Genomic DNA, 14694 nt, shown 5'->3' on the forward strand with positions numbered 1-14694 from the left:
TTTATGAGATTTTGGTGTGGAGGGGCAAAATGGTCTTTTTGCCCCAATAATATTTTGTCTTTTAGTGACTTTATTATTTGAAAATAAATGTTTATTTTAATTATGTTTTGGCTGAAATTAAGTGTATTTTGCCTTAAAAGTCATTTTCTTTTCATTTTCTACACTTAGTCAAAAAAATAGAAATTTTCAAGAAAAGATTTCTCTTTCCCTCTCTCTTTTTCGGCCCTAGGAGCAGCTGGATTCTTGCTCTTCTTTTCTTGTGGATTCAAGGATTTTGTGTGTTTAATCCAAGCTAGGTTAGCTTCTCTTGTTTCCTTCTTTAAATTGTTGAATTTTGATAAAAAGATGATGATGCATGCATGAATTCTTAGTTGTTGTTACTGCTGTGTTTTATTGATAATTTCTGAGATGTAAGCATGTTAATTTGAAGTTAATTAAGCTGTTAGAAATGCATGTAAATTACTTTGTTTCAAGTTTGGAATTTCTAGCTCAAAAATGTGATTTTTGAAGGAAATGTTGTGAATCTGTTGCTGTGTTGTTGTTAATGTTTTTAACTGTTTTCTGAGGTTATAATATGCTTGTTTAAGAGGATTTGAGTTGGTTTGAATGCATGTTAGGTGATTTTACTCAAGTTTGAGTTTAGAACTCAAAGCTTGAGCTTTAATGGGACTTTTTGCTATGGTGCAATCTGGGTGGTTTTGGTGCCTTAGAAATGTTCTTTGGGTCATATGGAATAGGTCTGGAAGGTTCGTTTTGATTTGGAGTCGAATTGTGTAAGTTATGAATTTTTATGTTTGCTGCCTGCGAGGAACCGAAATTCCGGTTGTGCATCCGGAATTCCGGATGGGGGTTCTGAATTTTCCAGAATCGGAATTCCGGTTGGGCAACTGGTCTACTGGTTGGGGAATTTTCAGAAACCCTAGTTTTCCTCGATTTTATGTTTTAAGGGGTATTGCCATGCTTTTTATCGATAAGGAAACTTTTAGTTCCTAGTTTAAGTCCCCGGGAAGTGATTTAGCGTGTCACTTATAGTGTTGTGATTTTTATGGTTTAGGAGCCTGTAATCCGCCACGCAGTTAAAGTTCCAGTCAGGTTGACCGGCACACCTGAATTCGGAATCCAGGTAAGATTAGTATAACAGTATGCATATGTAGATTACATGTTTAGCGTGCATGTAGGAAGCCTGTTAGATTACATTAGTTATGTATGTTGGCTTCGAACCATCCAACCCTGTCACGTCGGTACAGGTTGGAGTATGACCAGCAGTCGGAGTATGACCGGTTCGACCGATCAAGCTGACACTTGGTTGGTGGTTCCGTACTATTGACGTATCCCGTCGGTACAGGCTGGAGTATGACCGGCAGCCGGAGTATGACCGGTTCGACCGATTAGGAGGATATTTGTCAATAGTACCGTCCCTATGAACGTTCAGAACTCAGTACCGTGTTGGACACGACAGTAGTGACTCAGTACCGTGTTGGACACGGCAGTAGTGGGACTCAGTATCGTGTTGGACACGGCAATTAGGGTTATGATCAGGGGTATGGGCGTCTGATCATGACCGGATTTTATGTATGAATATTATTATGCTTTTCTTACTGAGTCTGTCGACTCACAGCTCTACGTTTATGTGTAGGTAAAGGCAAGGCTAAAGTTGATGGACCGTGAGCGAGCTTATGAAGGTTGTACATGTCGAGGCGGTTAGGCCTGGAGAGTACGATCCTCGGGACAGCGAGGCTGATTTTGTAACTAGTCGCTAGGCGACAATTATTTTGTATGAACAGTTAAATCTTTTTGTAAATGATTTTATAATCGGGATCCCGAGTCTTTTGTAATATTATTTTATAAGTTTAATTAAAAAGCAAAAATTTTAATTAATCACATTTTCCATAAACCTCGTTGATTAGCAACGAGCTGCACAGCATGTTTAAAAATCACGTAATGCGCCTATTTTAGTTAGGGTGTTACAATTTGGTATAAGAGCCGCCAGGTTGTCTTCCGAAGATCGTCACGACATGTACAATCATCATCAGCAGTTAGCTCGTTTCACGGTTCAGTAAGCCTTTATTGCTTTAGTAGTTTATTTTATTCAGTTATGAAAAAAGAAAAGCCTGTTAGGAAGCATGTTAGTAGCCTGATAGTAGAGTAGGCGCATGTTTCGTTTTTAATTTCCAAATTAAGCGGCATTAGTAAGCTCTCCTTGAATACGACCTAATATGCCAACTCTTGGTTTCGCAGGCGGTTCTAATCAGATGGACGCCAGGCGGACTACCAGGAGTCAGGGAAACTCAGTGGGGTCGAACCAAGGACAAGGAGCTCAGTTTCCCCCACCTGTTAGGGGCCGAGGTAGAGGTCCCCGAGGCAGGGCTCGTGGCCGGGGTGATGAGAACCCGCCACAGGCTGCCCAGGCTCCCCCAGCCGATCAGGGAGCCCAGAATTGGGAGGTTCGGTTTGCGGAAATGCAAACCCGGATTGAAGAACAAGACCTCGAGATTCAGAGGTTGAGACAGCAGGGTGCTCCTGCAGTTCCAGTGCCCGTAGTTCCAGTGGCACCTGCCCCTGCTGCCCAGGCCGAGATAGTGGTGGCGGCCAATAGATTGGAACCTCTGTATGAGCGGTTCCGGAAGCAAGCACCTCCGGTTTTCTTGGGAGGTCCAGACGTAATGAAAGCCGAGCAATGGCTGACGGTGATTACCAAGATCCTGAACTTTATGGGTGTCACCGGTAATGACAGAGTGGTGTGTGCCACTTTCCAGTTCCAGGAGGACGCTCTGGTCTGGTGGGACATGGTGTCTCAGATTCACGACGTCACCACCATGACCTGGGAAAGGTTCCAGGAACTCTTCAACGCAAAGTACTGCAACGAGGCGGTCAGAAGCGCCAAGAGGAAAGAGTTCGCTCACCTGACCCAGCGTGAGAATATGAGCGTCACCGAGTATACGACTCAGTTTGATCGGTTGGCGAGGTTAGCCTCGGGAATTGTGCCAACTGACTTCAGCAAGAAAGAGAAGTATCTTGATGGTTTAAATGCGAAGATCAAGCATGATTTGATGATCACCACGGACGACAACACCACCTATGCTCAGATGGTGGAGAAGGCACTGCGAGCTAAGGGCGCAGTTGGGTGTATGTCGGAGTCAGCTAGTACTCCGGCGAGTGGCGGGGCTCCTACCCCTCCTGCATCAGGCTTTAGCAGGGGGAGTAGTGGTTCAGCCATTGATCAGAGGAAGAGAGCACCCACTGCTTCCGGTGGCTCGAGTCAGAACAAGAGGTTCCGGGCGAACCAGAACAGAGGGAGTCGTCTTAGTGGTACTGAGACCCGATTCTCCTATCCCGAGTGCCCTAGCTGCAAAAGGCACCATCAGGGTGAGTGCAAAGGTCAGGGATGCTTTCACTGTGGCATGCTCGGACACTTCAAGAGGGACTGTCCCCAGCTCCGATCAGAGGCACCGAGAGCTCCGGCAATACCCACTCCAGCCAGGGTGTTCGCCATCACTCAGGCTGATGCAGATGCCAGCCCATCAGTTGTCACAGGTCAGCTTTCTATTAATAACTCGCTATATTCAGTGTTGTTTGATTCTGGGGCTACACATTCTTATGTGGCGGCCAGAGTCTTTAGTAAATTGGATAGACCGTACGATAGATATGAATCAGGGTTTGGAACCCTATTACCTGGCGGAGAGTTGGTTATCTCCATCAGGTGGATTAGGTCTATGCCGATCAGGATAGATGGTAGAGAGTTAAGTGCTGACTTGATAGAGATGAGTCTAGTTGAGTTTGACATTATTTTAGGAATGGATTTCCTATGTAAATATTCGGCGAGTATTGATTGTAAAAGAAAGATGGTGATCTTCCAACCGGAAAGTGAAGAACCATTTATGTTTGTTGGTTCAGTTCAGGGATCTCGGATCCCCGTGATCTCGGCTATGTCAGCTAGAGAATTGTTGCACGGCGGTTGCTTAGGGTTTCTGGCCGTGGTGGTGGACACCACTCGGCCAGATACCATTCGGCCAGAGGACATCAAAGTGGTTCAGGAATTTTTGGATGTTTTTCCCGAAGAACTTCCAGGGTTACCACCTCAGCGGGAGATTGACTTCGTGATAGATTTGGCACCAGGGGTGGAACCGGTTTCCAAAGCCCCGTATAGAATGGCTCCAGCTGAACTTAAGGAATTAAAGATTCAGCTCCAAGGGTTGCTTGACATAGGGTTTATTCGGCCCAGTGTGTCACCCTGGGGAGCCCCGGTTTTATTCGTCAAGAAGAAGGATGGATCTATGAGGATGTGCATCGACTACAGGGAATTGAACAAGCTGACAGTGAAGAATAAATATCCATTACCTAGGATCGATGATTTGTTCGATCAACTTCAGGGGAAGACGGTCTTTTCTAAGATTGATCTCCGTTCGGGTTATCATCAGTTGAGAATCCGAGAGGAGGACATTCTGAAGACGGCTTTCTGCACTAGGTATGGACATTACGAATTCCTGGTTATGTCGTTCGGACTAACCAATGCTCCTGCAGCATTCATGGACTTGATGAATAGAGTATTCAAGGATTTCCTCGATATCTGTGTGATTGTGTTTATCGACGACATCCTTGTGTATTCTCAATCAGAAGAGGAGCATGAGTTACATCTCCAGATGGTACTGCAACGGCTTCGAGAACATAAACTTTATGCCAAGTTCAAGAAATGGGAGTTCTGGCTATCTCAGGTGTCCTTCCTAGGGCACATTGTAAGCAAAGATGGGATCAAGGTGCATCCCGGGAAGATCGAATCCGTCAGGGATTGGCCGAGACCAAAGACAGTGACAGAGATCAGAAGCTTCTTGGGTTTAGCTGGGTACTACCGTAGGTTCGTGGAAGGGTTTTCAAAAATTTCAATGCCCCTAACCGAACTTACAAAGAAGAATCAGCGATTTATTTGGTCAGATAAGTGCGAAGCTAGTTTTCAGGAGCTAAAACAGAGGTTGATTACCGCTCCAGTACTAGCTTTGCCTTCAGACAAGGAGAAGTTCGTAGTTTATTGCGACGCATCCAAACTGGGTTTGGGGTGTGTATTGATGCAAGCCGATTGGGTTATCGCTTATGCCTCCCGTCAGTTAAAGGATTATGAACAGCGATACCCGACTCATGACCTGGAGTTGGCCGCGGTGGTTTTCGCATTGAAGATTTGGCGACATTACCTTTACGGGGAAAAGTGTGAAATCTATACTGACCATAAAAGTCTCAAATATTTCTTTACTCAGAAGGATTTGAATATGAGACAAAGGAGTTGGTTGGAATTAGTGAAAGATTACGACTGTGAGATCCTCTATCACCCCAGAAAAGCCAATGTAGTGGCTGATGCCCTGAGCAGAAAGGGTCCCGGGCAAGTAGCTCGTATGGTTCAGATCTCGCCTCAGCTAGCAGAGGATATGGTTAGATCCAGCATTGAGTTTGTGGTAGGTCAGCTTCACAACTTAACGCTGCAATCTGACCTGTTGGAAAGGATAAAGGTCGCTTAGATGACGGATCCAGAGTTAGTGAAGATCAGAGATGAGGTGTTGGCTGGTCAAGCCAAAGACTTTTCAGTTTCAGACAGCGGGATGCTTTTGTATAAAGCTAGGGTTTGTGTTCCAAATAGTGTGGAACTTAGGAATGAGATCTTTGAGGAGGCTCATTCTACCCCGTATTCTCTGCATCCCGGCACCACTAAGATGTACCAAGATTTGAAACCGTACTTCTGGTGGAGCGGTATGAAGAAGAATTTGGTAGAATTCGTATCGAGATGCCTCACTTGTCAGCAGATTAAGGCTGAACATCAGAGACCAGCAGGGTTGTTGCAGCCTCTAACCCTACCAGAATGGAAGTGGGAAGATATCACGATGGATTTTGTGGTCGGATTGCCTAGGACCACGGGTTTGTATGATTCCATCTGGGTAGTGGTGGATCGATTTACGAAATCTGCTCATTTTCTGCCGGTTAGAACAACATTTACAGTGGATCAGTTGGCAGAGTTGTATGTCAGAGAGATAGTAAGACTTCACGGGGTACCGAAGTCTATAGTTTCGGACAGGGATCCGCAGTTCACCTCCAAATTTTGGCAAAGTTTGCAACGAGCAATGGGTACCAAGCTGAAATTTAGTACAGCATTCCATCCTCAGACAGATGGTCAGTCCGAAAGGACAATTCAGATATTGGAGGACATGTTGCGAGCCTGTGTTATGGATTTCGAAGGCTCATGGAATAAGTATCTACCGTTGATAGAATTTTCTTACAACAACAGTTATCATACACGATAGGGATGGCTCCCTATGAACTGTTATACGGTAGGAAGTGTAGATCTCCCATCCACTGGGATGAGACAGGGGAGAGGAAATACCTAGGTCCAGAGTCAGTGCAGCGGACCAATGAGGCAATAGAGAAGATAAAAGCTAGAATGCTTGCCTCACAGAGCAGACAGAAGAGTTACGCAGATCCGAAACGCAGAGATGTTGAGTTCCAAGTAGGGGACCATGTGTTTTTACGGGTATCTCCGATGAAGGGGATCAAATGTTTCGGGAAAAGAGGCAAGTTATGCCCTAGATTTACAGAACCTTTCGAAATTCTCGAGAAGATAGGTCAAGTGGCATATCGGTTAGCATTGCCTCCAGCCTTATCAGCAGTTCACAACGTATTCCATGTCTCGATGTTGAGAAAATACGTTTCAGATCCCTCTCATATACTCAGTTATGAGAGCCTAGAACTGCAGCCAGACATGACTTATGAGGAACAGCCAGTGCAGATCCTGGATAGAAAGGATAAAGTCCTTCGGAATAAGACCATAGCATTGGTCAAAGTTCTCTGGAGAAACAGCAAGGTGGAGGAAGCCACCTGGGAGCTAGAGTCAGATATGAGAGCTCAATATCCAGAGTTATTCAGGTTAGATTTCTGGGACGAAATCCTTTTAAGGGGGGGATAGTTGTAAAGACCGCTTAGTTAATTTGGAAATTAGCAGTTAATTATGATTAATTATGAAATTATTTATAGCCATTTAAATAATTTATTATGCTGTTATTATTGAATTCAGAGATGCATTTTTATGTCATGTAGTAGTTTGCATAATTTTGCATTCCGGTGCCCGGTATTTTGGAACCCGGTGTTTGGCTCAGTAGAAATCACAACTTAGTATGTTTGTAGTTTGGGACGGATTTTTTTAGACATTGGGAATGTCGGGAATGGCCGGGAATTTAGAATTTGCCAAAAATACCCCTTTAGAGTTATTTATGAGATTTTGGTGTGGAGGGGCAAAATGGTCTTTTTGCCCCAATGATATTTTCTCTTTTAGTGACTTTATTATTTGAAAATAAATGTTTATTTTAATTATGTTTTGGCTGAAATTAAGTGTATCTTGCCTTAAAAGTCATTTTCTTTTCATTTTCTACACTTAGTCAAAAAAATAGAAATTTTCAAGAAAAGCTTTCTCTTTTCCTCTCTCTTTTTTCGGCCCTAGGAGCAGCTGGATTCTTGCTCTTCTTTTCTTGTGGATTCAAGGATTTTGTGTGTTTAATCCAAGCTAGGTTAGCTTCTCTTGTTTCCTTCTTTAAATTGTTGAATTTTGATAAAAAGATGATGATGCATGCATGAATTCTTAGTTGTTGTTACTGCTGTGTTTTATTGATAATTTCTGAGATGTAAGCATGTTAATTTGAAGTTAATTAAGCTGTTAGAAATGCATGTAAATTACTTTGTTTCAAGTTTGGAATTTCTAGCTCAAACATGTTTAGCGTGCATGTAGGAAGCCTGTTAGATTACATTAGTTATGTATGTTGGCTTCGAACCATCCAACCCTGTCACGTCGGTACAGGCTGGAGTATGACCAGCAGCTGGAGTATGACCGGTTCGACCGATCAGGCTGACACTTGGTTGGTGGTTCCGTACTATTGACGTATCCCGTCGGTACAGGCTGGAGTATGACCAGCAGCCGGAGTATGACCGGTTCGACCGATCAGGAGGATATTTGTCAATAGTACCGTCCCTATGGACGTTCAGAACTCAGTACCGTGTTGGACACGGCAGTAGTGACTCAGTACCGTGTTGGACACGGCAGTAGTGGGACTCAGTATCGTGTTGGACACGGCAGTTAGGGTTATGATCAGGGGTATGGGCGTCTGATCATGACCGGATTTAATGTATGAATATTATTATGCTTTTCTTACTGAGTCTGTCGACTCACAGTTCTACGTTTATGTGTAGGTAAAGGCAAGACTAAAGCTGATGGACCGTGAGCGAGCTTATGAAGGTTGTACATGTCGGGGCGGTTAGGCCTGGAGAGTACGATCCTCGGGACAGCGAGGCTGATTTTGTAACTAGTCGCTAGGCGACAATTATTTTGTATGAACAGTTAAATCTTTTTGTAAATGATTTTGTAATCGGGATCCCGAGTCTTTTGTAATATTATTTTATAAGTTTAATTAAAAAGCAAAAATTTTAATTAATCACGTTTTCCATAAACCTCGTTGATTAGCAACGAGCTGCACAGCATGTTTAAAAATCACGTAATGCGCCTATTTTAGTTAGGGTGTTACAGATAGCTAGCAACAACTATCAATGGTCAACTAATAGAGCTCCTACAAGTCGAAAAGTAGCGGGTGTTCTTGAAGTAGATGCCTTGACCACTCTAACCGCTCAAATGGCCTCAATGACCAACATTTTGAAGAATATGAATATGGGAGGAAGTGTACAACCAGCCGTTGCCATTCAAAGGGCCGAAATTTCTTGTGTGTATTGTGGTGATGGGCATACTTTTGAAAATTGCCCTTCAAATCCAGCTTCGGTTTGCTATGTGGGTAATCAAAACTTTAACCGCAACAACAATCCATACTCAAACTCCTACAATCCGGCATGGAAGCATCGTTCGAAATTTTCATGGGGAGGTCAAGGGGCAAGTTCAAGTGGAGCACAAGCACAAGGAAAGCAATCATTTCCACCGGGTTTTTCTCAACAACCACACCAACCTCAAGGCTCTCAAACTAGTTCTTTGGAGAGCTTAATGAGAGATATATGGCCAAGAATGACGCTGTAATTCAAAGCCAGGTAGCATCTCTTCGGAATCTTGAAGTTCAATTGGGGCAATTGGCCAATGATTTGAGGAATAAACCACAAGGCACCTTGCCTAGTGACACCGAAAATCCAAGAAGAGATGGCGAGGAACATTGCAAAGCGGTAACCTTGAAAAGTGGAAAAATAATTGAGTCAAATCTGGCTGCAACAGGCAGTAAAGAGCCCTCTTCAATCCAAAAAGAGGGGGAAATGAAGAAAAAACCAGCAACTTCAGCTGCTGAAATTCCCCCAGTAGTTACAGCATCCAGTCAGCATTCTGCTGCAAAAAAGTCTTTGCAAAAGCCACCTCTACCATTTCCTCAACGGTTCAAGAAGCAACAAGATGATGGTCAATTCCGGAGATTCCTTGATGTTTTAAAGCAGCTCCACATCAATATACCATTAGTGGAAGCTTTAGAGCAAATGCCAACCTATGTGAAGTTTTTAAAGGATATTTTGACAAAGAAAAGGAGGCTTGGGGAGTTTGAAACTGTCGCTTTGACGGAGGGCTGTAGTGCCATGTTGAAAAGTAAAATCCCACCCAAATTGAAAGATCCGGGCAGCTTTACAATTCCAATTTCTATTGGGGGTAGAGATGTTGGAAGAGCTCTTTGTGACTTGGGAGCTAGTATTAATCTCATGCCTATGTCTACTTTTAGAAAGTTGGGAATTGGAGAAGCGAGGCCAACCACCGTTACTTTGAAATTAGCGGATCGTTCCATGGCTCATCCGGAAGGAAAAATTGAAGATGTGTTGGTGCAAGTGGATAAATTCATTTTTCCGGTTGACTTTATCATCCTCGACTATGAGGCCGATAGAGAAGTTCCGATTATTTTGGGACGGCCATTCCTTGTTACCGGAAGAACCTTGATTGATGTACAAAATGGGGAACTCACTATGAGAGTGAATGATCAAAAAGTCACTTTTAATGTGTTCAATGCTATGAGATTCCCGGATGAGATTGAAGAATGTTCACGTTTGAGTGTTATTGATTCTATTGTGGCTGAAAGTTTTCACAAGAAAGTGTGGAAGGATAAGAGGGTGATAAGCTCTCTTGAAGATCTTGAAGCTTTGAGTGAAGATGAAGAAACCCAAGTTGCTTGGGTTGAGCCGATGCAACCTTTCCCTAAATTCAAGAGATCTTTTGAGTCTTTAGAGTTGAAAGAAAGCAATTTCAACCCTCCAAAGCCTTCCATCCAAGAACCACCAAAATTAGAGCTGAAACCTTTGCCAAGTCACCTCAAATAGGCCTATTTGGGGGAGAATGAAACGCTGCCAATAATTATTTCAGCGTGTTTGGAAGCTGAAGTTGAAGGTTTGTTGCTACAAGTGCTGAAGAAAAATAAAAGAGCAATTGGGTGGACTATGGCAGACATAAAAGGAATTAGTCCAGCGATTTGCACGCATAAAATAATCCTAGAAGCTGGGTGTAGTAACTCCATTGAGCATCAACGAAGGTTGAATCCTGTTATGAAGGAAGTAGTGCGAAAAGAAGTGATAAAGTGGCTGGATTATGGTATTGTATACCCGATTTCAGATAGTTCATGGGTTAGTCCTGTTCAATGTGTGCCAAAGAAAGGAGGAATCACGGTGGTGGCTAATGCGAACAATGAGTTGATTCCTACTCGAACTGTGACCGGTTGGAGGGTGTGTATGGACTATCGGAAGCTAAACAATGCTACTCGGAAGGATCATTTCCCGCTGCCATTTATTGACCAAATGTTGGATCGTTTGGCGGGAAAAGAGTTTTACTGCTTTGTTGACGGATATTCGGGTTACAATCAGATTTCTATAGCACCAGAAGATCAAGAGAAAACCACTTTCACTTGTCCATATGGCACCTTTGCCTTTAGGAGGATGCCATTTGGCTTGTGCAATGCTCCCGCGACTTTCCAAAGGTGTATGATGGCTATTTTCTCGGATATTGTAATGCCCGTATTTTAAAATAATAAACTCAAAAATTAATTTTAATAATTTAAATATTAATAACCATATGGATCGAGATCCCAAGTATCAAAATACAAGTTAAAAGTACTTTACTACTATGCACATATATTTTTTTTTTTAAAAGTTTAGCGGACATGCATCCTCAAAATACAGACTCCAAAATACTAAGAAATCGAAACCCTCCAGGTTGCACTGCCGCGATATGTACAATCATGCCGAGTTCTGCCTCACTGTTCCTCCAGCTTTGCTTTTCCTTTACCTACACAAGGTAGCAAACTGATGAGTCAACAGACTCAGTAAGATATGCAAGAAATAAATAAAAGTAATGCAATGCCGGCTCTATGATTAAGCCGCCCTGAGCTCAATAACCAAGCTCACCAAATGATTAAGAACGTTCTTAAGGGTAGTACGACTACTGTACCAAATGCACTAAAGTACCAACTCTGTACTTGTGTTGGTAGAGCCCTAACTGTACTCCCGGGAATTACTATGTGTTGTACCACGAACATGACGTACCCTGGGTACTCGTGTTGGTAACACCGTAACCACATTAACATGCAATACTATACCAACACTCTAATAATCATTTTATATTAGTGCTAGTAGTATAACAATCAAAATAAGCATATACATTCATATATATATATATATTCTCACGCTATCTTACCTCGTTCCGTGCTCAAGTGTGCCGGTCAGCCTTAGTGGAAGTGCAGCTTGACGTTTTACAGGGCCCTAAATTATAATGTTCAAACTTTGATGAGAGACTCGCTAAACACTTATCGGGGATTAAAATAGGAACTAAACTTAACCCTATCGATAAATAGGATGCCAATACCCTAAATTACTTAAAAACGGGAAAAACTAGGGTTCGGGAAAAATTCCCAACCAGAACCCCAGTTACTGGGTACCAACCGGTCGACCGGTTCTACGGGTCCCCCAGAACCGATCGACCGGTTCTGTGCTGGGAACCCTAAAACCGATCCCCCTAACTCCAATCAACCCCAAACTTCTCAATAACTTCCAAAAGACCTGTAAACATCATATTAGACCAATCCCAATCAATAAAACTCAGCAATTCACACAGATTTTCAATCCACCATTAGAGAGCTAAGTTTGAGTTCACAAACTCTAACTTTGCTCAAACCTCAATTCAACCCATAATTTTAGTTCAAAATAGCTCAAACAACATCAAACAATCTCCAGAATACTAGATTAAACCACCATAGATCATACAGCAACATAACACCCAAATTTCTTCAAAAAAACTAACTTAGGCTAAGGAAAGCTTAAGGAAGAAGAGTAAGGGAAATTACCTTGAATTGGAACCTTAGAACTCAACTAGAATTCTTGATATTCAGCTGAAAATTCACAGCCCTTGCTGCCTAGGAAAAATCGAGAGAGAGAGAGAGAGAGAGAGAGAGAGAGAGAGAGAGAGAGAGAGAGAGAGAGAGAGAGAGAGAGAGAGAGAGAGAGAGAGAGAGAGAAGAAGGTTGAGGAAAAGTGATGGTTTTTTTTTCTAGGATTTTCTAATTTTTCTCAAGAATAAAGGATAATATCTCTTTTCTATATATGTAATATTCTTAATAGTCTGAAATATAAAAATAAATGAATAAAGGGTAATAATTATCCCTTAATTAATTACCAATAACTTAATAAAAGGGTTTCTAAGGCATTTTAATCACCAAAATATCCCAACTAATAACCAATACCATTAAACATACAATAATGCCCCGGAATAAAACAATGCTATAACATACAAAATACGACTCTCTAAAGGCCCAACGCCGCTTTCCACCGCTTCCGAACACAAATACAGTAATTGAGAAATTTACATAAATAACATAATAAATATATACGAACTCTAATAAATTCCCATAATTGTATTATTAATAATAATAATAAAATCTCATACATAAACCATAATTATTTAATAATTCAAGGTATTAATCATATGCGGTCTTTACAATTATCCCCGTGTTAAAAGGATTTCGCCCCCGAAATCTACCTGAACAACTCAGGGTGCTGAGCCCTCATATCGGATTCCAATTCCCAAGTGGCTTCTTCCACTTTACTATTCCTCCAGAGTACTTTAACCAATGATATAATTTTAGTTCGCAGAACTTTTTCCTTCCTATCCAGAATTTGCACTGGTTGTTCGTCATAAGTTAGATCGGGTTGCAACTCTAACATTTCATAACTCAGAACGTGCATTGGATCAGATACATACTTTCTCAGCATGGACACATGAAACACGTTATGCACTACTGACAAGGAAGGAGGTAAGGCTAACCGATAAGCAACTTGCCCAACCTTCTCTAGAATTTCAAAAGGTCCAATAAACCTAGGGCTCAATTTACCTTTCTTTCCATAACGTCTGATTCCCTTCATCGGGGATACTCGTAGAAAGACATAATCACCAGGTTGGAATGTAACATCCCGTCGCTTGGGATCTGCATAACTTTTCTGCCTGCTTGGAGAAGCAAGCATTCGAGCTTTGATCTTGTCTATTGCTTCATTTGTCTTCTGGACTAATTCAGGGCCTAAGTATTTCCGTTCTCCTGTTTCATCCCAATGAATTGGGGAACGACACTTCCTGCCATAGAGCAGCTCATAGGGAGCCATTCCTATGGTACTTTGATAGCTATTGTTATAGGAGAATTCAATCAGAGGCAAATACTTACTCCAGGACCCTCCAAAATCCATAACACAAGCTCGTAACAAATCTTCAAGTATTTGAATAGTTCGTTTAGATTGCCCATCTGTCTGAGGATGAAAGGCTGTACTGAACTTCAAATTAGTTCCCATAGCCTTCTACAAACTCACCCAAAACTTTGATGTAAATTTAGGATCCCTATCTGAAACGATTGACTTCGGTACTCCATGAAGACGAACAATTTCTTTCACATACAAATCAGCATACTGATCCACTGTATAGGTTACCTTAACAGGTAAGAAATGTGCTGACTTTGTAAAACGATCCACCACAACCCAAACTGAGTCGTACATTCCTGTGGTTCTAGGCAAGCCAACCACAAAATCCATTGCAATGTCTTCCCACTTCCATTATGGAAGTGTTAATGGCTGAAGTAACCCCGCCGGTCGTTGATGCTCAGCTTTGATTTGCTGACAGGTTAAGCATTTAGTAACGTAGTCCACTACATCCCTCTTCATCCCATACCACCAGAAATAGGGCTTCAAGTCTTGATACATTTTGGTGGTTCCTGGATGTAATGAGTAAGGGGTAGTATGAGCTTCTTCTAAAATTTCCTTTTTAAGTTCACTGATATCAGGGACACACACCCGTGCTTTAAACAACGGCATCCCATTGTCAGAAATTGAGAAGTCCTTAGCTTTGCCTGCTAAGACATCTTCTCGAGTTTTAACCAATTCAGAATCTTCTAACTGAGCCATTCTGATTCTTTCCAACAAATCTGACTGAAGTGTCAGATTAAATAATTTCTCAGTCACCAACTCAATGTTTGCCCTAGTCATTTCCGAGGCCAGCTGAGAGGAAATCATGACCATGTTGGATATCTGATCAGGTCCCTTTCTGCTTAAGGCATCAGCCACAACATTTGCCATTCCAGGATGATATAGGATTTCACAGTCATAGTCTTTTACCAATTCTAACCACCTTCTCTGTCTCATGTTCAAATCCTTCTGAGTGAAGAAATACTTGTGACTCTT

The 14694-nt window shown here is 42.2% G+C and overlaps 2 protein-coding genes across 2 annotated transcripts; one reads left to right on the forward strand and one right to left on the reverse strand.

Annotated features, from left to right (window-relative positions):
• Window positions 1-9021: 9021 nt before the first annotated feature.
• On the forward strand, window positions 9022-10308 carry LOC133036986 (uncharacterized). The gene has a single exon (XM_061113775.1). The coding sequence runs from the start codon at window positions 9022-9024 to the stop codon at window positions 10306-10308; it is 1287 nt and encodes a 428-aa protein (XP_060969758.1).
• A 2700-nt stretch (window positions 10309-13008) lies between these two features.
• Window positions 13009-14418, reverse strand: LOC133036987 (uncharacterized). The gene is made up of 2 exons (XM_061113776.1): window positions 14308-14418; window positions 13009-13389 (listed from the first exon to the last, which is right to left on the reverse strand). Exons 1-2 carry the CDS (start codon window positions 14416-14418, stop codon window positions 13009-13011), a joined length of 492 nt encoding a protein of 163 aa, XP_060969759.1.
• Window positions 14419-14694: the final 276 nt, after the last annotated feature.

Source organism: Cannabis sativa, chromosome 4 (genome assembly GCF_029168945.1).
Source record: "Cannabis sativa cultivar Pink pepper isolate KNU-18-1 chromosome 4, ASM2916894v1, whole genome shotgun sequence".
In the NCBI taxonomy this organism is placed as follows: Eukaryota; Viridiplantae; Streptophyta; class Magnoliopsida; order Rosales; family Cannabaceae; genus Cannabis; species Cannabis sativa.

What these genes read in the sequence shown, in the direction of transcription:
- LOC133036986 (XM_061113775.1), top strand. Translation starts at nt 9,022, where the DNA reads ATGGCCAAGAATGACGCTGTAATTCAAAGCCAGGTAGCATCTCTTCGG.
- LOC133036987 (XM_061113776.1), bottom strand. Translation starts at nt 14,418, where the DNA reads ATGGCTCAGTTAGAAGATTCTGAATTGGTTAAAACTCGAGAAGATGTC. An exon ending in TGCCGTTGTTTAAAGCACGG is followed by an intron (nt 13,390 to 14,307) that starts GTGTGTGTCCCT and finishes TCCCCGATGAAG; the next exon opens with GGAATCAGACGTTATGGAAA.